This window comes from Anomalospiza imberbis, chromosome 1, assembly GCF_031753505.1.
Source record: "Anomalospiza imberbis isolate Cuckoo-Finch-1a 21T00152 chromosome 1, ASM3175350v1, whole genome shotgun sequence".
NCBI classification, from domain to species: Eukaryota; Metazoa; Chordata; class Aves; order Passeriformes; family Viduidae; genus Anomalospiza; species Anomalospiza imberbis.
Window position 1 is genome coordinate 59,671,951 of NC_089681.1, and position 21,861 is coordinate 59,693,811.

General features: G+C 39.7%; 1 protein-coding gene across 6 annotated transcripts in view; it reads right to left on the bottom strand.

Moving 5' to 3' along the window:
• Nucleotides 1-21,861, bottom strand: part of MBP (myelin basic protein) — a 108,949-nt gene that overhangs the window by 44,603 nt on the left and 42,485 nt on the right. For all 6 annotated transcript variants that reach the window (XM_068193946.1, XM_068193956.1, XM_068193940.1 and 3 more), the window contains one exon: nucleotides 9,099-9,189. In XM_068193946.1, the coding sequence (XP_068050047.1) occupies nucleotides 9,099-9,189 (91 nt within the window). The remainder of the gene's footprint in view (nucleotides 1-9,098; nucleotides 9,190-21,861) is intronic.

The window sequence follows — 21,861 nt, forward strand, 5'->3', positions numbered from 1 at the left end:
TTTGCAGACCATGCACATGTTTAAACAACTGAGTTTAGTCTTTAGAATGCTGATTTTTTATTGCAGTCCTCCTGCAGCAGATTAATATGATGCACGGCAGAAATTTGAAGATGCTACAGCAAGAACCACCAAAAAGGACAAAAAAAAAAAACCCATTCACAATCATTCACAATGGATGACAGGTACTAGAAAACTCAAACTAATTTAAAGTTTGCTTTGATGGTAATATTTGTATCCAGTATAAAAATGGTTCCTTCTAATGAAGTGGGACTATTAAAAGGACTAGAGAAGGCCAAGCTTTTCATTGGCAACAGGGAAGGGAAGCATAGGGAAGGCTCTAGAGAGGGAGCCTGCTCTTAACAGCACTGGAAATAAAGAGCAGCATTATCATGGCTGTTCTCTGCTCCCTGCAAGGCTTGTGAGCGACTGCAGTCTTGTCGCCACCAGGATGTTTCTGTACAAGTACCAGTGTGTGCACACCAGTAAATACTGGTCCTTTTCACTTCTATTTTCCTCATCAAAAATGGATTATCTCAGATGTGAATTTCTGCTCTGTTCCTCCTTGTCAGCACTTAAAGGGCCACTGTCCCACCCCTAAAACTGAACTATTGCACAAGTGCTGCCAAGCCATGTGTTTGAAGGAGTTAAGCCAAACCACAGCGAGCCTCCTCGAACAAATGCGTAACAGAAACCCACAGCTTCAAGTATGGATTGGATTTCCTGCCTGACATGGTACTGGAGCCCTGGAGTTTCACAGAGCTCCAGGGTACAGCGATGGGAGTGCCAAGGGGAAACTGACAGATGCCAAGTCCTGCAAATTTTCATTCACTCATTGAATGCTGTGTATTCCTTCTTGCTTTCATTCTCCACCACTATCAGATTAATTTTCAGCCTTGTGGAGACAGCTGCAAATGCCATACATGAGGCTGAAGCACAACTGAGATTAATTCAGCATAGGAATAAAACTATTTTGTCAGGGTCACCACTAAAACAACTTGCATGGGGTGTTTACAATTGTTGCTCTTCTCTACTTTCATAATCCTTTCACAGTGGGCTTTTTGCTGCTTGGCTCTCCTTCCAGAGCTACACCCATTACACACCCAAACAGATATTTTTGCAGAACTGCTGCTGGACAAGAGGATGCAGCTACAGTAGCTTGTTCCCTGCCCTTCCATACTCTTTGGTCATCAACCTGAACATAAAAAAATCCCCAGGCTTTTCTACACTCCAGACCAACCCTTTAATGTTGGACGGACAAGTCAATGGATTTTTGATTTTTTAAGCTCAATTCACTATCTTCCTAATTTTGGCAAAGTCAACAGAGCTAATTACAGTATCATGAGTGAACATTACTTAAAGGGGGGGTATGAGTGGGAAGTATCATTAAGAAACACAACCCAGGACTTCTTGAGCATCAGGCCCACCAGATCCTGGCAAGGAATTGGAATTTCACCCGTTTAACAGCACACAGGATGGAAAGCATCAACTTAGCACTGACCTACTGTATTTATGAAGGCAAGACGTTTACCTCTGCATTCTCTTTTTTTTCCCCTGGTTTCTGTCTTCTGCATTCAGAGAAGAAAAAAATCAGGGCTTGGATATGTCTTTCATGATGTATACTATGGGCAGCCTAATGGAGGTCAGACACACAACCAGAGGTAATGATGAGGTCCAGACCGCCAACAAAATGCTTCTAACCAGGGTAACTGACTGCTTAAAGTCTGAGGAGAATCCACCATTTTAGCACAATTTTTGCAATAGGACATTTTTCTGGTTCAAATCACCTATTAAGGATTTTGTCTAGAAATTACATAATGAAATTCCATAGTTTGTATTATGCAGGAAGCCCAAGTTGATGGCTTTCATATTATTTTTTTTTAAGACACAGAAGTATTATCAATCTTAGCTGCTGTTTTCATGCTCTCCTAATGTATGGTACAAAAACTCCTCCTAATTCTCTTCTAGACACTGCATTAAAAAGCGAGTCATGTTATAATTAAAGTTTAATGACAACATCTGTTTCAGCTAACCCGACAGAAGAGTAGCTGGCCCACAGAGAACTATTCTGCTTCTTCTTTCACTCAAACCAGAACTGAGTGGTTATTCAGCCTCAAAAAATTGGAAATGGGACAACAGCAACATTTTAACTCCTTTCCCCAAAATAAGGATCTTTCAGAAGCACTTTTAATTCATTTACAGATAAAATCCTGCCTTAACCCAACTGCATGGTACATAACAATCAGTAACAGAAAACACTAAGGACTTCTGTGCAGACAGAATACTCTCTTGGGCTGCAGCCTGGTAACAGGACAAAGATGACAAAATACACTGGGAAAGGAGTAATTTGTTTCATGGCTAGCTGATCAGCCAAAAGCCTGGTATCACCACCCAGCAGCATGTGATATTAGACCACCCTTGGAGATCCTCACTTTCACATTTGGATACAATGCTTGGTCTGGATAACAATAGGATGGTAAATGCCTATTGTGCTTTCTCCCATCTTGCATCCAGACTCACTCTTACTGAATAAACAAGGGGAAAAGAAATCACCAGCTCCTGTACACTGTATAGCAGGCATTAAAATAATGAATAAGTCATTTATTGCTAATGTGCTGATTAATTACAGCAAGCACAGCCCACCACTGCTAAAAATACAGCAGCCATCACTGTCACAGCTCCACGCCTATGCTAATGACCCAAGTAACAAATCCAGTCCCTATGATATTAGAAAAACCCAGACCCCTTTTATGTATGTTGCTTGCATGTGGTGTACACAAGAAGAAAAAAGAAAAATCGTACCAAATCAGAGTTGGTAAAATGCCCTAAAGTGCTTGTGCACTAACTTTGCAGCAAAGATCAACTGCATGCTAAAAGTAATCTTAAAGATTTAGATGATGCTACTGTAAACCACTACATCAATTAATGGGATATTAACTAATTAGATGTCCAAGAGCTACCAGTACTGTTTAAAGCATCAGATTGCTGCCAGGAAATAAATAATGTTTGAATGCTACATTTAAGTAAAGAAAAACCATTACAATGAGCCATAACCAAACCAATCACAGAACTAATATAGAAGTTGCAAATACCTGTATTTTATAAAAACCTTCAAACTTTAACAAAACAATCCTACCAGCTGCCCAGCTGCTGCCTCTGGACTCCTACAGGTCTCTTTCTACCACAGCACTTATCCAGCTTTCAGCTTCACTTGTCCATATGTAAAAACTACAGGCAGTTTGCAAAAACCACTTTATGATATGCAAGATACACAAGATTCAGCCCTTTCCCTAAAAAAAAAGATCTGCAGGTAAGCATGAAATACCATGCAAAAAAAGGGAAAGCTGTGAGCTGTACTTCTGAGACCCAACAACCTGTACAAAAAATAGCAAATGGGTTTTTTATTCAAATGTAAATCTATTCTTTCCAACTCAGAAAACTAATCCAGGGTTGCTGTTGTAATTTTGATAAATCAGTGGTCTCTGGATGAAAGCAGACAGACCAAGGCTTGCAAGAAACTGGGAAAAGGAAAGAAGGTTAAGGAAAGTGGAAATATGTGGGTAGCTGGAAAACCAGAATCATTACTTAGCTTATAATGAAAACAGACAGGACACTAAATTCTCCCATTTGCCTCTCAGGCAAGAGGAAATAATTGCACTACAGTAATAACACCTATTTTAGAACCATTTGCTGTCATACCAGATTGATTTTTTTTGGTGTAAGCTTGCCATTATTTTGCATTAAAGTCATAGCTTGTGTTGCACAATTGATTGTGTTTACAATGAAAGAAGCTTCCCAGTAAGGTCACTGAACTGCAATAACCCTCAGCTTTTAGCCAGTTCCTGACAGGACTGCATCACCTCCTGAAAAAAGCCATGTGCCTTCCAGCTCCTCCCTGCACATTCTGCCCCCTCCCTTTTTTAAGCAAGAATCAAGAAGCAAAAACGGGTAGAGGAAAAGAGTGACAGCCATACAGATGTAACATGCAATAATTTATATTCCCAGCTTTGTCAGTATATTCTGTAATACAAAGTCTCTCATTTTCTAAGACAAAATTTATATACCGTCAATAAATCCTTAGCTGAGAAAAAAAAACCAAACAACAACAGCCAAAAAAAAACCCAACCAGAAAACCCAAACTGGCATTCAATACACAGCATCAAAAAATTCCTGTGTTTGGATGCAGTGGGACAGTGGTGAGGAAGACCCACAGTGAGCGTGACTGCGTCTGTCAAACCACTATAGATGCAAGTCTCATGGAGAGAGAGGTCCTTCATCCTGTGTGGGTTTACACAACTCCCCACAGGACATTCTGTGTGGGACACAGCAGCAGGCATCAGCATAAGCAAGAATCAGGGTGAGTCAGGGTCAGCGTGGAATTGTGCTGAATGTACTTTTCTTGCTGAGTCCCCGAGCTCTGCACACAGAAAGATACCTCAGGACGTACCCAACTCTGCAATTTGAAACAGCAGCATGGCAGATGGTGCTGAAAAAGCTCTACAATAGGGTCTCTCCTTTTAGAGGGGAAAAAAAAGTGTTCATTTCACCTCTTTTTAGTAAAAAAACCCAAAGAACGAACAAACCGAAAACCAAAACCAAACAAACGAAAAACCCTCACCAACAACAAATAGCCAAAGCACAGAAGCCCACCATCAAACCCAAACAACAACAAAAACCCAACACCTCACAGTAGAACTCCAGGCACACAGCATGGATCCCTGGAAAGATCTAAACCAGAAGAAAAATGGCCACATCCAGACACAATTTCACACCTGATCTACCAGATAACAAAAGGCAATCATCAGGTTTGAAAAGATAAAGTCTTACTCTGTCTTCCCAAGGCAGATTTTTTTTACCATGAGGGTAGTAAAACACTGGAGCAGGTTACCGATAGAGGTGGTGGATGCCCCATCCCTAGGAACACTCAAGGTGACATTGGACAGGGTTCTGAGCAACCCAATTTAGTTCAAGGCATCCCTGCCCATGGCAGGGGGTTAGGACTAGATGGCCTTCAAAGCTCCCTTCCGACTCAAAATATTCTATGGTTCTATCACAAAAGGTTAGCACGCTTTGACTTTCATTGTCATCAGAAAGGAGAAAACAAAATATACAACAGTTCCCCCTACAAAAAAATCTTGCTTGTAATTTTATGCTAATTCAACTCCATGGGGGAAAAAAAGTATAATTAAAAATCTGCATTTGTAATTTTCCAGGTTAATGTAATAGGGGTTGCACCAAAGAAAGGAAGCTCCAGTCCTTCCAGTGGTCAGAATGACAGGCAGTTTTCCCCCCTGCTCCAGCCTGACCCTTGTAGGGTAGCACTGGATCAAATAAACTTCTGAAAATATTCTCTGTAAGTAAGGCTAAGAGTCCCCTCCTCACCCATTTATTTAAATGCATAGCACCATAGTCAGCAAATTTCTTCTCTTCCTTGGACTGAGATGTAATTCAAAATCCTTTTCTGACTACATACTAGTTGCAACAGAAGACCACGTTGACTACGTGCAAGTTCAACAGCAGTTTGCAGTGAGCAAGACGTTCTAGTTCCACATCACAGATGCATATTCAGTATATATCAGACAACAGAACTCTGTTGGGTGCCACAAGAAAATCCTTTCAAAGGGCAAACAAAACTAACTCTTGTCAATTCAGAATTGCATAGTTGCAAATGCCACCACTGTGATGTCTTTTCTCTCCCAATACCCTTATCCTTCTGCCCCATTTCTCCACTCCATCCTCCTGTATAAAAAGTTCATTGCCTTTGAGAATTAGTTCTGTGAAACATAAGACACACCTGACTTGTTTGTTTCATGAAGCAGCTGGTACAATGTGGCTTCATCACTGGCAAGGTCTTTTCATCTATACCCCAGTCTAAAAATAAATATTAAAGAGAAATGCAAAAAAAGCCTCCTGGAATGGTAATTCCCAAATTTAACGCATACAGAGAAGAACAACAGGAAAACTAAGGCATTTATGTGTGTTCACAAGTGTCCCTTTACAGTAGAGGATGGAACCTTGCTTGAATCTACAAAGAATGCTACCAGGTCTAGCAGACTTGAAAGAGCCCCACACTTGGTTCCTTATCATCGTGACATTTTTAATCAATAATAATGCGTTTGCTTCGAAAACTGGACCCAGCCGATGGGGACTGCAGAAACCACATTAACTCCGAAAGGAAGTATTTTCAAAAAAGCTATTCAAATGGTACAGTTACAACTTCATCTATCCCATGCTGTCCACGGCAGAGGAAGTCCCCTTGTCTTGAAGAGTCATTATTGCCACCTGGCCTCCGCCAACGCTAACCCTGGAGAGTGAGGAGACAAGCACCAATCAAGAGATTCCCGCCTCCTTTGCTGAAGAGCCTTGGAGCTGGCAGTCCAGGCGCCCTGGTGGCTGCCAGGGGCTGGCAGCTGCTGCCACCGGGTGGCTCAGCGACGAGGGACAGCCAGGGTGTCGGGGCACACGGCTCCTGCCAGGCAGAAAAGGCAGGCGGCGCTCAAGGGGGGCTGCCCCTCCTCAGAAGGGGCTCAGGGCTGCGCCAGGCTCCTCTGCTGCCCGTGCCGACCTTCCTGTAGGGGGTGGCATTGCTCAGAGAAAGCCGGGGAAGGGATCTCTGGGGAAAGTAAGTCAGTCACAGAAGACAGTGATCTCCGTGAAATGGGAAGGCTGAGCTGCACCTGCTCAAAGTGATGGGAGGCTACTAAAAATTCTTCAGAAGAGGGATTCTAGTCAAAGCTGGAGCTATAAATTAACCAACTATTGGTGCATACTTGATGCTTGGTATCGTTAGCCTCACTGGGGAAAAAGAAGGAAATGAGGGATAGCTTGAAATAGATCAAGCCAGAGGGAGAATAACTGAGCAGGGTCTGTAATATTTTAAGTCACAGAACAACAAATAACTCACCTAGGGAAAACTGCTTCAAGCTTATCCTCTATCCCTATAAGATGTAAGAGTATTTTAAGCAATTGTCCAGAACTGCAGGGAAAGGCATATACAGCAGTCATTCTCAAGACAACATGAAACTTGTATCTATCAAAATATTCTCCCTGATTCTTACCAGTGGTTTCATTTGTGCCTTCAGTCCACTTTGATTTACTCAACTGACATGGGTAAGAGAAGATTACAGAGTCCATTTGCACCATACTTCCTCTTTTTTTACCCCCATTTTGACCTAATCTTAAAAAAAACCCAGACTGTCATTTGCAAAGTGCTAGGCGAGTTGATATAAGATATTGTAGTCTGACTGGTTTTGGAGTTGGAAAGAAATTTTTCTCCTTGTTGTGTCGAGTTATCAAAGGCTAATCAGTGTCTTATGTTAGATAACCAGCTCAGTTCACAGATTTGGAACATGGAAATATTTAGCAGTTTGTTAGTAAATCATTAGCTTTAAAGACCACATAGAACACTGCATGTTGACTTTCTTCAATTAGTTAAAGAATTTGTTGATGCAGGGTATGGATCACTGGATAGCGAATTTAAACCTAACAGTGAGCTTCATGCTTAATTCCCACCTTTAAACTCACAGTTCCCACTTGGACCACAGCTTAACTAACTACTGGGTTAGCCCACTGGTACATGGGAGTAGTGATCAAAATATAGAAGGTTTGAATGCCTGAGATTGTGCTGGTAGAAAGAGGCAGATGGAGACCTCCTTGCTTTGCTGTCTCCACCCTTCTCACAGAAAGAAAACGAGAGATCTGCACTGAGAAAGGACACAGTTTGAGATGCATATTACACCGTGCCATGGGGCTTTACAACCAGTATTACTGGATCTACTGCAAATACCTGGCAGAGCAAATGGCAAAGAAATGAGGTAATAGCCTCAGCACCCACTTAATAAAGTTGAAAACTAGTTTTAAAGTCCACTTGTGGATTCATCAGTCACTGGCACTACATGATCAGTGTTGGAAATATTTGTACCAGGAATTCAGGTTCATGTGCCAATCATACTATATTATCTCACTGAGAAAAGATGATTTTAAATGGTTTCCATTATTAGTAAGAAAGACTAATTATCAATTCTTCATGCTCCATTCCTTTTGCATCTTGAAAGAAAAAAGTCCTTACTGTATTCAAAAATATTTCACTCATCCAAAAGTCTTCAAGCTAGTCAGCCTTACTAACATCCACATGATCAGCCTTGTCTTAACCTCTCCTGCATTAATGTTATACTACTTCTTCATTGGAGTTCTATTAGCATAAAATCAACCTTAAGTTGTAATAATAAGGTTTCTCTTATCAGGAAGAGGTTCTTCACACAGTGGGTGGTTGGGCACTAGAACAGGCTCTGAAGGGAAGTGCTCACAGCACCAAACCTATCAGAGTTCCAGAAGTGTCTGGACAATAGTCTTAGGCACATGCTGTGATTTTTGGGGTGCTCTGTGCAGGGCCAGGAGTTGGATTTTGATCCTGATGTGTTCCTTCCAACTCAGCATATTCTATGATTCTATGATTTCCTGTCTCTTTACCAAAACTCAATGCAGAAACAAAAGGTCAAATGTGGCTTTCAGATCAAATAATAAAAATATCAGCAAGACCTATATGGAGAGCAGGGAAAGGATTCACAGAAAAACACCAAGAGAAGCTAATTTAAAATCGAGGCCTCCAAGAATTCTCAAAGGTCATCCAGTCTATCCTTCTGGCACAAGATGATTACATCAGTTTAGACAGTTACTTGTCTAACCTGTTTTTCAAGGCCTGCAATGATGAATCTGTACCCTTCCCATATGATGTATCACAATGCTTTAGTGTTTGTTTCTGTATTTCCCTTCCTGACATTTGATCACATCTTTCTTTTTGCAGTTTTAAGAATTCATTGCTTATCCTCTCCATTATGGATGAAGAAAAGTTTATTTTCCCTTACTGCATAAACCTTTAATTTTGTTGGACACTTGGATTCAATATTTCTTCTCCTCAGAGATTATTCATTGTAGACTGCTTATCTCTCTTTGTTTTCCGCTTGGTCCTTTCCTCCATCTTTCCAGGTCTTTGTGGCACTCAAATGCTGTACATCAACATTAATTAGATCACTATGTCTTTGTGCGAATTCCCATTGTACTAACACATCAAATAACATTTTCAACTTTTTGCAGTAACTCACCAAATACTTCATTATCCTCTGATGACTGCTGTGTTAGTCTGGCTGCTTTTGGACTCTCTTTAGCTGCTTCCTCCACCTTGGTTTCAGCATTCTGTAAAACAAATTCACTGAGATCAGTCCATCTTTTACAGCTCTCAAATAGAAACACTCTCCAAACTTCTTAATTACATTCCTAATGAATACATGCGGTTTTGTTATCTTTGCTAAACATATGTAGTTTTTCAAAATATTAAGGAAAAATACTCTCAGAAAACCCTGATTTTTTTAGTCTGTTTTAATCTGACTAGATTACGTAAATTGGAGAATTAGAAAAGACATTTAAACAAGAGAGAGATCTTAAAGCACAACAGACTTCTAAGTTTCCACCTTTCCTCCTCATATTTAGTTTTATTTCTATTGACATATTCCATGTTGACTTAGTGAACCAAGAGATCAGAAGATAGTACACAAATATTTCTCCTTATACAGGAAAGGCAAGTGAGCTAGAGCTTCAAGTCATTAACCAATTCATGTATTTGACTGTCTAAAGCACAAGGACTTACCTACTTTTGAAAGAAATTTGCCAGTTAGCTACCTGGTGTAACTAGAGATAAATCAACAGCTTCAGTGCTTAACTTGCCAGAAGTTAAAACATTTAATTCCCTAGCTAGAAAAGTCTGAGGAAAACATAAGCTGTGAAACATTGAGTTTTAAATATTTATATTTCTACTAAAGAAAAAATAACTCATGTTTTAAAAATGTTTTACTTTAGCACTCAAGAGAAACATACACAAGCTTGCAGCAATGCAGACAGTAAACTGCATAAGCAGTCATCTGTTGACTGATGGATATGAAATGACTGATACAATATTAAATATTACTGCAAAGACTTGACTAAGAGTTAAGGAAGGAATAAAAGAGAAATGTTTTATGCCTATGCTTTTTAAAGGATACATATTGCTGTATTCAATACGTGCTCATTTGGAAGACTGTGTGATGTTTTGAGAAATAAAATTTTAAACTCTGACATATATTTGAAAAGGCTGCTATACAATCTGTTCATGAAAAATTACCATCTCTGGAAAAGTGAAAGGATTCTGCACTCCCTCAAGGCACCAACCTGAGTGTGTCCCATGCAGAAAACACATCAGCTCAGTACCTCTCAGAGCTGAGGAGAAAAGTAAGTTTTAGCAGATGCTCACCTCAGTCTGGCTTAACCAGTGTCCCTTGGGAAGATGGAGGGACCCAGTCAGAAATCAGTAGTGGCTACACTGGGAGACAACTTGCTTTGGGTAAACAACTTCATGATCAACACAATTAACCTAAATCCTGTACCCAGAGATATAATCTGTCAGTTGTGTAGTTACACAGTTTGCAGTGCTGTCCACTCAGACAAGGAACATACACCAATGTCTGTGCTGGTTGACAGGATCATCTGCATTTAGAGGCCACTGATTCTGCAAGCTGCATATTGGACCCGGGTTCCCCATCCTATTTCAGTTGCTCTATAGTGAGCAGCAAATCAACTACATCTCTGCTGTACAGAGAGATGGAGAACAGCAGTCAACTCTGAGAAAAAGAAGAAGAGGACATCTGCTACAGCAGGGTAAGTCAATCCCAGAGGCAAAGAAAAACACTGAAAACCGTGTCATCATGGATGAGACAAAATTAGTACATTTAGATTATTAAAAGTCCAGGGCTTTCCCAAATGAAGGGGACAGCTGAACTCCTGATCAGAGCTATTGCTCTAGACTTGGTAAAGATGTTGCTTCTTAGCTCCATCTTCAACTGCATTTCATCATATTTAGTGTATGGTAAAGCTGGTGGTACAGGAGGGGAGGGATTGCTGCTCTTTATGCTCTTGCTCCTCTTGGGAAACAGCTGAGAGTCTGTAAGCTGCTGCAAGGCATCAAGAGCAGCAGCAGCCAAACACTGTCCACCAGACACTCAGCTGTCTGTGAAATGCGCTGTCACTCCAAGCTCTTACCAGGGAGATGTTTGCATCCCTTACTTTGAAAACAGGGTTTTGGCAGACTCAGGGAAGTTAGAAAGAGTAAACCCTGAGACATTTTGGTTTGACTTAAATCACTGGAAAGAACTACACAGCAGCTGTGCTGTCTGCTCCCTGCATAAGGCACAATGTTGGTGTTGATAGATGCCAACTCCAAGATGTTGACAGCAAAGTTCTGTGATGTATCAGCCTAAAACATGACAGTGTGTGGTTGGATATAATTCTACTTGGCATGCCTTCTTAACAAAAATGCAAACTTTCGAAAGACTTCTTTTGCTTTATTTTTTTGGAAGAATCTACTCAACACATTATTGCTGGCATATATAATACTTGTATTACCAAAATCAATGCAAGACATATCACTGCAAAAGAACAATCAATGATCCAGATGCTTCAAATCAATCTATATTGAAAAAAAGTCAAGACTTCGTCAGTTGCTTGACTCCTTTTTCTAGGGTCCTAAAAAATTTTAAGTGTCTCTGTCCTCGCAATCAATGAAGAGAAGAAGTAAAAGCACATTCCCTTACACTGCCTGAGCTGTGCCAGAAGAGATTCTTTACCAACATTTATAGTGTGCTTTTAGGCTGGTTATAAAATAAAAGCCCTTTGTATATAACAGAGTAAACATAATTCTACCTAGCTCTTTCAGGCTGAGTACTCAGTGCAATTTCGGAGGTGATGAGGAAAATAGATTTATTTTTCAGTACCAGTTCCCAGGAGAGTAGATAATACCTGATTTTAGCAAGGAATAAATATTATATAGGCCTAAAATGACAAAAAACTGTCTCCCCCAAAAAGCATCTCCTTGACTGCTCATGTTCCAAAATGCCACAGAATACCTAAGGAGCAAACCAGCAGCTACTGCATCATAACAGCTGGTGACAGACTAGAGCCACTCCTATTATTTGATAAAGCAGTTTCCAAATGAGATGTGCATATACACTGCAGCTCTATATATGTGAATATGTACATATACAGCTGCTCTTGATTTAGACCTGATAAAAATTAGAATTGCATTATAATCTGCCTCAGTTTTATGAGGTATTTTTGGCCCAACCTTCTACTGTAGCTGTACCCTGGTACCTTATGACTCAATTCACTTGTTTTCCCATTAGCCATCATGTGCACACCACAGTGTACCTATTACACACCATTTTAAAACTCTGATAGGCAACTCTACAAATAACCAGTAACTATCATAATATTTGCAGAAAAAGAACAGCAATATCAAAAATGTTATATATACACCCATTAGTGCAAGAAGAGGCTACTTGCATTTTGTTGCTATCAGTGCCTACTTAGATGATCTTTACTTACTTACATGGGAAATATTAAGAAATCCTGAGTTACAGTGAGCTGTACTCTGCAGGTACTACAGTGTCAGGCCAGGTTAAAAAGTGCAGTGAGGCATATTACATTTAGAGAAGCAGCTAAGTCCTCAAGGAATCAGAGGCCTTGGAAATGGAAAGTTTCCAGAGTATTCAAGCCAGCTTTTTAACTATATTGCTATTTTTGCATACTAGTTAGGAAGGGCTTGTTTCTTTTCCTTTAACCACAAAGCTGTTACTCAGTGACTTTATTTTCTAAGTGATAAAACCACAAAGAAAAGTTAAAACTTCTCATCAGAGATAAAAGTCAAGATTACTCAGGAAGTGTTATGTCACAATGAGAATTAAAGAAATCCAGCATGAAGCACAGATTCATATTGTCTGTGCTTTCATTCCTGCCTTTTACAATCTGCCCCTTTTTCTTATTATATATAATTTAGCTAGTATGTTTAGCTCCATTTCAATGGCACAAGTGAAAACAGCTAAAATTCTCTTTCTTTTCAGAAAAGTGCCACAGGCACCAAAAGCTGCAGGAAGACAACACAGACTGAATGCACAAGCAGCTGCTTTGGCAGCACAGACGTTTCTCCAGTTCCTTCTGTCATTCATTCCTGTCCACAGCACATTACCTTCCCTCCACAAAACCCAGCAGCACTGGGGCCATGGTTAAATGCTTGATTCTGCCCCCATGCTACATCTATAAAACTAAGATAAACAACAGGCACCACCTCAAAAGACAGACGAGAGTTTCTAGTGGATAAAACTAGATTTGACTGGCAATAAACCTTCATTTTGAAAAAAAAAACAGAAAAAGAGTAAGTTGTTGAAGGCAGTAACAATCTGGATAATTTAAACTATATCCACAGCAGTAGATCATACTGCTCCAGACTCAGCTGAAGAACTCTGCAAAACATTCCTGATTTTCCACTTCTGCAATGATATTTCCCTGAACTCTACCACACAAGGCTTTTCATTTAATATTCATAAAATGTATGTATGATGTTCAGGCTATAGTATACCTTCGGGACAATCTATACATTGTCTCTTCTCAGAGATAACTGATTTTCCACAGAGTTCCATGGGGCAAAAGTAAGAAAATTCTTTAAAACATTAATATGTACTCCTTCAAAATTGTGACACTAACAGGACTGGGACAAGTATCGGCAAGTCTGTCAAATGCAAGGATTTTTCTCTAAATACTAAATACTGCTGCAATCCAGCAGCGCAGGATGTAAGTCAGTTTTAAGAGTCATAATTTCCCAGTAATTTTTGTATTCTGCATCCCAGATTAACAATGTTGCCATTAAAAATTATGGAGAAATTCCTTTTTGCTTCTTATCAGGCACCTCAATCAGTATCAAAATTTTTAGCTCCTGTTCATTGAGAGGAATTTCTACACATACAGCTTAACACAGTCAAACAGATGAGATGCTGTGGACCACACTTATTAGCAGCAGGAATTCATGGAATGGCAGCTGGCCCTCTTCAGGTGAGCTGATATCTCCTGGACCTGCATTAACAAGTATGTTCAAACATATTATTGAACTCGATCATTAATTCTTCTTAAATGTGCAGATTTCCCAAACGCCTTTCTGTTGATACAGAAACTCAAACACACACTAGCACTAGCAAGCACCAGGCCTCTTGTACTGAGGGTGAATAGGCCATTTTAACAATGTCATACTGGCAGATTGGTACTCCTCAAACAAGACAACAGCCATCATTCAGAATGAGGTTATGCCAGACTGAAGTTGGGCTCGTGCTATCTATACACATCTTGAAAACATCTCAGGAACTCCAACACCAGTTTGTTCTTCAGTCCCCACCAGCCAAGAAAAGGATGCAAATTTTATCACTGATTTTCAGTTAAATAAAATAACTCTTCTAAAAATCAAGCAAATCACAGTAATTATCTCCAGCTTTCTATTACATCTTGTTTTCTCAGTTTAATTTTCATTTCTACAGATTTTTTAAATGCAGTTTCTAAAATGCAAGACTCACAATATCCTCTACTTCATAGTTTTGACAAAATTCCCATGCCTGTGTCAAAATCTTATTTAAGGTATAAGAAAGGGAAAAAAAAAAAAAAGACAAGGTGATGGAAAAAGAGAGGGGTAGTGTTTCCAAGGACAGTTTTATGTTCCTCTCAGCTTCAACAGCACAGTGCTACTGCTGCTGTCACCAAAGGAGAACTTCAAAAGAAGTTGCAAACAAAAGGATTCTCATCACTAACCCCCAAGGCAGACCAAGGCACTTAGAAAAAGGTCTGAGATGCCTCCAACACATTATCCAGGTCTTTGAAGAAACTAATTCAGTCTATTTTGAAACTGGAAAATACCAAGGGGCTGAATTAAAAACCACTGAATTCCAACTCAAAAATTTGCTGCATTCTGCATTACAGTTCCATGCTATTTTGTTATGTACTTCCCTTCTTTTATGAAAGGAGTTTAAGAACTACTTCTCTTTATGGAGAAGCTTCACAGATTTCACAGAATATTCTGAGTTGAAAGGGACCCACAAAGACCACTGAGTCCAACTCAAGCCAATGGCCAATACTGGGACTGAACCCATGACTTTGGTGTTACCAGCACCCTGCTCTATGTTGCTACAAACGGGGTTAATACAGCAAATATCTCACCTTTAAATGTTCCTGACCACACTAGGGTTCTCGTATTTTATAACTGAAGTCTCTTCAGATCAGAATGTTACAGATAATTTATGGACCTACAGTGTGCTACTAGTCAGCTTTCCCTAGTCCATACAGTACTCCCCTATGCTGAGGATGGAATTTCAAGCATGTCATAGGAAGAAAATGAGGGATTACATTACTGTGCCCATACAAATCACAGAGGCTAAAGGCATTTGGGAATAAGCTGTTAAAATGACAGCATTAGTTTGGGAAACAAAACTAAATAAAAAACAAGTCAGGCAACGCCTTGCAAGATTCAAGAGACTTGCATCAATACTGTGAAATGAAAAAAAAAATTATCTCAGGTGCCCTGTGCATAGGGGCAGAGGGAGAGGAAAAGCTTTGTGAGTGACCTTTTACTCTGTAGGTACACTGAGATACTGCCATGATCAGGAATCCTCCTAGAACCACAAGGAATTTGCAAAACAAGTAAAGACAAGACACAAAAAATACGCTCTGGGTCAGTATTTTCAATTTCAAGCAACTGTCTTTCACTGTGTGCACATTAACCCTGAAACCATACATAGGAAACCGGGATGTGAATCACATCAAAGTCAGACAAGTACAGGCAGGGCTATGACTTGTTACTTCCTCTGCCAATCCCACCCTGGTCCTACAGAGCAGAGCAACCATCACCACACCAGCGGTGAAGACCAGTACAAGGACCTACACCCACACTTGGGAACACAGTGAGGTTCAACAACCTTTAGAACACCTGGAACTAACTTTATTAAAGAACATGTGGTACCTGCTTTGAACCCAGGCAGGTTTTCTACAGCTCCACTGCAAACCTGGCAGGCACATGGATGTAAGCAGCTCTTGACCTCATGAACCAGAGGAGCTGTAACACTCCAGGGACAAAATCAAAAACAGGTACTTTGGACACCAAGCACAAGAGCATGTCTTTTTTACAGAAGGTGTTCAAGCTGATTTCCAGAGTAGTCTGAAAAGTGACAGCTGTCAATATCAATGCCTTCCCAGCTCATTCATCATCTTTATCTCATCTAAACTGAGTGCAAATTTACTCTCCTTTAAGCACTCATTTTAGCCACATGCTGAACAAGTGCAAATATTCCACTTTTTTTTTTTTTTTCAAGAAAAGGATGTGGCTTAAATCATAAACACAGTGTTGATGCTGCAGCCTCAACTCTCAGTGTACCTCCTTAAAAGCTTCATAAATCCATTGAACAATGTCAGTGTCTGGCCTCAGCAGACTGGTAATTTTCAAATGCCAACACATGAGGTCTTTCTGAAGGGTTATAACAAAAGTGTACAACAGCAATCCTGTTTTCTTCCCAGCTAATGAGCACATTTCTATATTCTAGCACATTGATAAAATCTGAGTTCATATATCAGGGTAGCAATATACTAGAAAAAGATACTAAGAATGTGATTATCTATTGTAAAAGCACAGCAGAGATGCAAAAACTAGCAGACAGATACAGAATTATGTCCAATAATTAACAGTTGTAAAAAAAAAAAAAACAAACCAAAGCCATTTAAAAAAGGTGCAAAATAGCAATTCACTAGCCAGGGAGAAAAGATAAGAAGTATTTTGGGCTTTTTTTCAGGTAAAACATGCCTTTCAACCTCATACATTGAACTTCTCATATCAGAGGTCTCAGTTTGGCAGTTTGCAATGAATAAAGATCAAAATGATTGCCGCATAATTAGAAATCCTCAGTCTTGAATCCTCCTCAGGGGCCTATAGAGAACTGAGCATGGCAGTAGGCCTGGTGATTTGCACCTTTTATCCACAGGAAGAGATACAGAAGGGGTGGCAGCTGTCTGTGTGGAGCACATCTGGGAGACTGCATGGTTCCAAACCATCATTCAGTGCAGAAGTTACCGGATGTCATGATACATAGAGGAAAGGCTCCAGTCCTTTTGCAGAGTCCCACCAACCATGGCTATGTAAACCTGCATTGCTGCATTTGCATGATGCTTATGGTTGTTTAAAAAAATAAAAAATAAGAAATTAGGCCTGAAGCAATGTCAAAATCTGGTTCATCAAACACAAGGATGGATGTCTGCAGTAAGCCAGGAACAAGAGGACACTCAGAGTGTCTTAGATAAGTAAAAAATAATTTAAAAAAAATCAGTTAAATCCTATTTACCTTCTTCGATTAACTCGAAGGTATTTTGAGTGAAATATATTATAAAATGAAAGGTATTACAGAGCATCTCTGAAATATTCACTGAAAAAGTGTCAAACCTAAAAACAGTAAACAACTATTAGAGATGAACATTTCTGCTGCATTACCAGCAAAACATCTTTTCTCGGCCCCTAGGTATAAAAATGTTCTGGCTTTTGCAGTACTCCAAATGATAGTGCACAGCTATTTTTGACAAAACCCCAACACAGCTGACATCCTGACTCTGCAGCCAGCGTTAACGTTGTTAAGAGAAAACACATGAGGTTCCCCTTGTCAACGTAAATTGTTGACTCCACTGGCCTGCAAGAGTGAAGTGGAACATGTGGCTGTGGAGGCGACAAAGAGCTGAAGAACAACTGTGCCAAATAAACATGCACAGCAGGAACTCAGCACCTAACACGAGAGGTGAGCTCTGCCCAGTTCCCCAGCAGCAAACCAGGCTGCAGGGAAGCCAGAATTTCACTTCTGGTATTTTATTCCTAATACCATTACGTGTATGAACCAGTCCTTCAGTGTGCAAAATAATTACACAGAATATGTGGCTGGGTCATTTCCTCAACACGGATGCAGACTGGCTTTCTTGAATAATAAAAATACCTTTGTAATGCTTTCTCTAAGGTTACAGAAAGAAAAAAACAGTAGACAACTTTAGAACACGTTCTCACTGTTCTACTCACAGTGGGCAAGAGACACAAGAGACTAATTCAAATCTCCTTTGAGCTTAATATCTATGAAGCACACTCTGAAACAATTTCCAGTGAACACCAAACATGAACTTTCAACTTCTTGAATTTAATTTTCACTTTCAAGTCTCTAGCTCATGAGGAAAGAAAGCTCAAAAGCAGCTATGTAAAAAGCATTCAAAAACATTCAAAATTACCCCACTTCAACTCCCTAAAAACTACCAAGACATTTTCAGCATTTAAAAGTAAAATTTACTTTTATTTGTCAAGAATTAAAAGAATTAAATTTAACGTCAAGTAATTAATTTTAGAAGGGAGATTTTTCAGCACACTGAAAGTGCTTTAGGTCACTTGGCAGTCTCTAGCCTCATGAAGTACATTTCTAGGCCAAAGCTAAGAATAATTGTACATACAAGTTGCCTGATGCTAAAATACATTACATTTCCCTGCAAGATTTGTAGGTTCAAAGAAAATTCTGACCACAGTACTCATCACTGTTTCTGAACTGTGATAAAAGAAAATTACCAGATGTTTCTTAAATTTAGTACAAAATGGTTTTTCTGGGGCTGGTGGGTTGTTAAGAAGAAGACACTTGCCTTTCCAAAGTGGCAAGGTATTTTGACACTGATATTTCAGCTCATCATTAGCATGCACTCCTGCCAAGATCCCAACCTTGTCCCATCTCCAAGGAATGTGTCCTCCCTCCTGACCATACCTACAAGCTGGGCTGCTCCCAAAACTTTTTGGTCCCACAAGGAACCGGACAAGGGGTGAAAGAGGGGCTAAAAACCAATCCATCTTAGTAACATGAGGCAGGAGAAAGGAAGAAAATGGAACCAAATCAGCTCTTGGGTCCAATCTGCCAGAGAGCCCCTCCCTCACTCCAGTCTGTATGGGAAAAGAAAGGTTTGCTCTGTAACACTTGGTTAAGGGGGAAGCTGCCATGACCCTGCCACCATAGAAAATGAGGCCTTGATGTGCACATATTGTTTATCCACCCAAGACAGAAAATTACTTTTCCATTTCCCTGTTTGATTTAAATAGGCCAATGTTAAATGCATGATCTTGAAAGAAAATTAGTTTTATTGCTCCGTGCTCCCAGAATGTGCATAGGTCCTCTGTGTTGTGTAAATAAACGCACAAATACCACTTAGAATAAAATGTTTTCAAATGTCAAGACTTACAGAGTCAATATTTACAAAATAATCAACACAATTGCCTTTATATTGCCAAAATATAAATAAAGATTTCTTTTCAGATAAGAGTTTTGAAATGCAGTTGTCATGGATGCAAGGGGGGGATTTTTAGTTAAGGGAAACTGCTAAAGGCACGCAACAGTTTGTATAATTGCAAAACAGTGGTATGACACCCTTTAACTCCCACGTAAGTAAATTTTAGAAAACATCAAGCATACAATATGTGAAGATAAGGAAAGGCATCGATCATGTTATCAAGGATCACTTTATCAATATACTACTCAAAAACAGCTCCCCACTATAAGACTACATAAAAAAATATTCTATAAAAAATGGTTAGAAAGTTTTATCAAGAGTTTGTATCTAATGCAGACTCACTAGGAAAGTTAAGACACTAGGTAAAACTGAGTATTTGCTTGATAAGTCATGGAATCAACCTCTGCCTTTGCCCTTTGTTACATTTTTTCCAAGGTTCTTCTTATCTGCATCACCCTGTGCCCTTTGTTTTCCAACCCATTCCATCACTTCCTCACTTGTCTGTGGCTTGTCATCTCTCTCCCTTATATTTCCTAGTTTAAAGATCTCCTCACCAGCTTGGCCAGCCTGTTGGCAATGAGGCTTTTGACTTGGTCAGGTAGATTCCATCTGAGCAGTCCTTGACCCTCAGAGAGGGACTCCATGGCTGTAAAAGTCAAATGCCTGTTATCAGCATCAGCTGTGCAACCAGCTGTTGACCTCCAGCATCCATTCACTTCTTTCCAAGCCCTATGCCCTCACTGGGAGCACCAGGGAGAAAACCTGGGCTCCCGTGCCCTTCTTCCTCAGACCCAGAGCCATGTAACCAGTCTCAGGACCCCCATATCAGTATCAAGGCTGCCCCCATATCAAGGAAGATAAGCAGTAGGGGGTAATAGCCCAAGGATTTCACAAGCCCCCCCCCAGCATCACCACAACACCATGGACCCAAATCTCTCCCCTAGAAGAGAAAATACATAAGATAGAATAACCATGTGCACAGTAATATAGCTGCACCTTATGTAATGACCCTGGATATTGATATTGATAATATTGATAAAAAGACAGGAAAGAGGGACCATTAGTTTTTAGAACCATCTTAAAGCCCATCAAGGAGTCTGTTTCTCAACATGCTTAAAGACCAGAAGTTATCTCCCCTTTCCATACCTCACCAAAGATGTTATAAGAAGTTTCTCAGCAGTATTAGTCACTGTAGCAAGCACAAGTCACCTTTGAAAATATTTTTTACAGATCATTTTAAGAGATAGATCTTGCCCATAAACTCTCAGCAACTTCAATTCTCACACAAGTCAACCAGCAGGAAGCAACAGAATGATAAATGCTAATTTTTGATTTTAAAATCATCTTTTAGGAACAGCTACCTCTGCAGAAAGCCACAATACCACCCCAGAGATTTGTTCATCTTATGTCCAACTACAGGCCCAAATAGGGCTGACCTTTCTTTCAGCAGCCCACTGTAAGCCTTTCAAGTATAAATCAACTTCTAACTCACAGATAGATGTCAATGGTACATCAATAAAACTACTTACTAGAACACATAGAAATAATCTAAGAGAGATTTCCTAAGAGACAAAGAATACACACTGAAATGTATGCAATACTTACCTGAATATTTTTTAAAGAGCAACTTCAAAGCACCTATTAAAATTAATTTATAGCTTTGCTTAAGACACTTGAAGAAAGCACAATGAGGATCCCTTCCTCTTTTTTCCTAGTTACCTTAACAACCACAAAATGCAAAATCTGAAGAGGAGATTACCTGATTTCAGAAATATTCTAGCTGTCAGTCATTTTTCAAGAAACTGTCTAAACTGAACCAGAAAAAGTGTCATAAAGTAAATAAAACAATGCACCTAATTAGCACTAAAGCAATAGAACCCAAGGAGAATGCAAAAAAAATCAAGAGAATGTAAACCATTCAGGAGAATGTAAAAAAATCTAACCAAATCCAATCCACTCCAACAACAAGGAAGAAATTTCACAGCATTGGAACACAAATCCCTCAAATTCTCTCAACACAAATAGAAACTGCTCCCATTTACAACTTGCTTTGACTTCTGCATCCTTTATCAGGAACAGAGGAGCAGAACCCTTGCTGGCATGATTATTTCCCTTTCACAATGTTCATATGCACTAAACATGTGATAGAGCAGCTTTGGTGGGCACCGGGAGTCCAGCCAGGGTCAACCCACCACATTTTCTGAAAACAAACAATAGAACAATGCTTCCCTACATGTTTTAAGCCAACACAGAGGCACTCTCACAAAAAAACTACTGTGCAGAGTTACAACTGCACCAATATTAGAAGAAAAATTGACCATTGTAACACATGTATGAAGCTGCATGCTGAAATACTAACCTACATATTCAACAGTTGAACTTTCCCATTTCAGAAGGAAATAATGAAGCCTAAGAGGCAAAATATTTTGGAAAAAAGTACAACAAACCCGATTTTTTACCCAAACATGCCCAGAGAGATGACATTTTAATTGTTTATTTTCAGCCTGTTTAAAATGTCTAAATTAGCATTCAAATTGTATTGACCACCATGAGGGGGAAAACAACAACAACAAATCCTGAAGCTCTGGATGTTAATGAACGGCGGAAGCCAATTTCATTAGTTATCCCACAACTGGTATATTGAAAACTCATAGCATCTGATCACACTGGGGCTTCCAGGCATTT